We start from the raw sequence: 1,778 nt of genomic DNA on the forward strand, positions 1-1,778 counted from the left end.
TGGTGTTGTTGGTAGTATCTGTGCCCATCTCCCCTTGGCCTGCACCCCAAATTTATAAATTTGTGGATCAGATTTGCAGCATCAGAGTGCTATGAATAAGGATCACAGGCACATCAAAAAAAAACGCACAGGAGCCACTGAAAAGTGCTGTTCCTACTACACCTGTTTCAGCTTCTACTGCTCCTGCTCTGCCCTTGTGGACTGATTGGTCAGGTCTTTTGCTGTCCAGCAATTGGAGCTTGAGCAACCGCGTCATGTCCATTTAGACCATTGCGTGACCTATGCTCATTGACCATTCTTGCTTGACACTTCTTCCATGCACTGCTTTGGTCTGTTAGAACCTCAGCCAAGCTGCAAGCATGAATGCTTTCAATCTCCATGGGCTGTATGCACGTTCTGCCCTGCGCACACCCTTGAGCTGTGCAAAGCAGCTTGTCCTTCCAGCCAGCATCTTGTCCTGCGTTGTTGTCCATCTCATAGCCAGCGCAAACATCAAACAGGCAAAGAAAGGTAGGCTTCCTTGCCAATGATGCTATCAACCTTTTGTCCCTTGCAGTCGGTGGTCACAACAATCGCACTGCGCACCATCAAGTCCACCTGACTGCACTGCAAACAAGAGGGTGCTGCAAGATGGCAAAACTGTCTCTGCCTCTTCTGCAGCTTGTACTGTACATTTGCAAGTTAGCCTGGCTGCTTGCTTGTCTGTTGATGTCTTTGAGATGTTCCTGCTCCTGCTCTGGCTTTGTATGCGGACAACATGGTAGGGGCCTGTTCCGGACAGCCAGCTGTCCAGCATTTGAAGCTTGAAGAAGTGAGTGTGTTGGAGTCTTGACTCTGATGTCACTGGATTTCGCTGTTTTGCAGCACTGTCCTCAGTGAAGTCTGACCGCTCTGGAGGAGGCCATCAAAGCGCAACACTGTGATTGGTGTCATCCTTGATACACTTTGAAGGACAAGGATGAGCATGAGGAGGAGCAGTACCCTGAGCAGAAGCACAAGCACAAGCATGAGCAGGAGCATGAGCAGGAGCATGAGCAGGAGCATGAGCAGGAGCATGAGGAGGAGCAGTACCCTGAGCAGAAGCACAAGCACAAGCATGAGCAGGAGCATGAGGGGGAGCATGAGCATGAGCAGGAGCATGAGCCGGAGCTGGAGCATGAGCATGAGCAGGAGCATGAGCAGGAGCATGAGGAGGAGCAGTACCCTGAGCAGAAGCACAAGCACAAGCATGAGCAGGAGCATGAGGGGGAGCATGAGCATGAGCAGGAGCATGAGCCGGAGCTGGAGCATGAGCATGAGCAGGAGCATGAGGGGGAGCATGAGCATGAGGGGGAGCATGAGCATGAGCATGCTCAAGCATCAAGGTTTGGTCTCTTTCAAAGTGGCTTGACCTCGCTCGCTCGATTTGCCTTTCCGTCTCTCTTCATCTCTGCCAAATCTCAATCTCTCCGCCGCTTCTTTCACATCGACAACGCAACCTTTTGATACTTCTTCTCGAGAAACACAATGTCAGGACGATTGTTCTCCTCTCAAGGTCCTCAGCTGCCCTTTTCCCCTGACACAACTTTAACAACCGCTGGCACGGCTTCTCGTAAGTGCCGCTCGACGTCAAGATCGTAACAGACCTTCCCGCTAAGCTGATACGGTGCATCTTTCCTGGAATTTGGTAACACAGATACACCTCAGCACCACTTTTATGCTCTTACACACCCCTTTGTAGGCGGAAGCCAACCTGTTGCCCTCTACACAGCACCACTTTTATGCTCTTACACACCCCT

The 1,778-nt window shown here is 51.2% G+C and overlaps 1 protein-coding gene across 1 annotated transcript; it reads left to right on the plus strand.

The window, feature by feature from the left end:
* Positions 1 to 757: 757 nt before the first annotated feature.
* Positions 758 to 1,485, plus strand: IE81DRAFT_349599 (hypothetical protein; the record flags this gene model as incomplete). Its single annotated transcript, XM_025516412.1, has 2 exons — positions 758 to 811; positions 952 to 1,485. 2 exons carry the CDS (start codon positions 758 to 760, stop codon positions 1,483 to 1,485), a joined length of 588 nt encoding a protein of 195 aa, XP_025367243.1.
* Positions 1,486 to 1,778: the final 293 nt, after the last annotated feature.

This window comes from Ceraceosorus guamensis (genome assembly GCF_003144195.1).
Source record: "Ceraceosorus guamensis strain MCA 4658 unplaced genomic scaffold IE81scaffold_81, whole genome shotgun sequence".
Lineage (NCBI taxonomy): Eukaryota > Fungi > Basidiomycota > Exobasidiomycetes > Ceraceosorales > Ceraceosoraceae > Ceraceosorus > Ceraceosorus guamensis.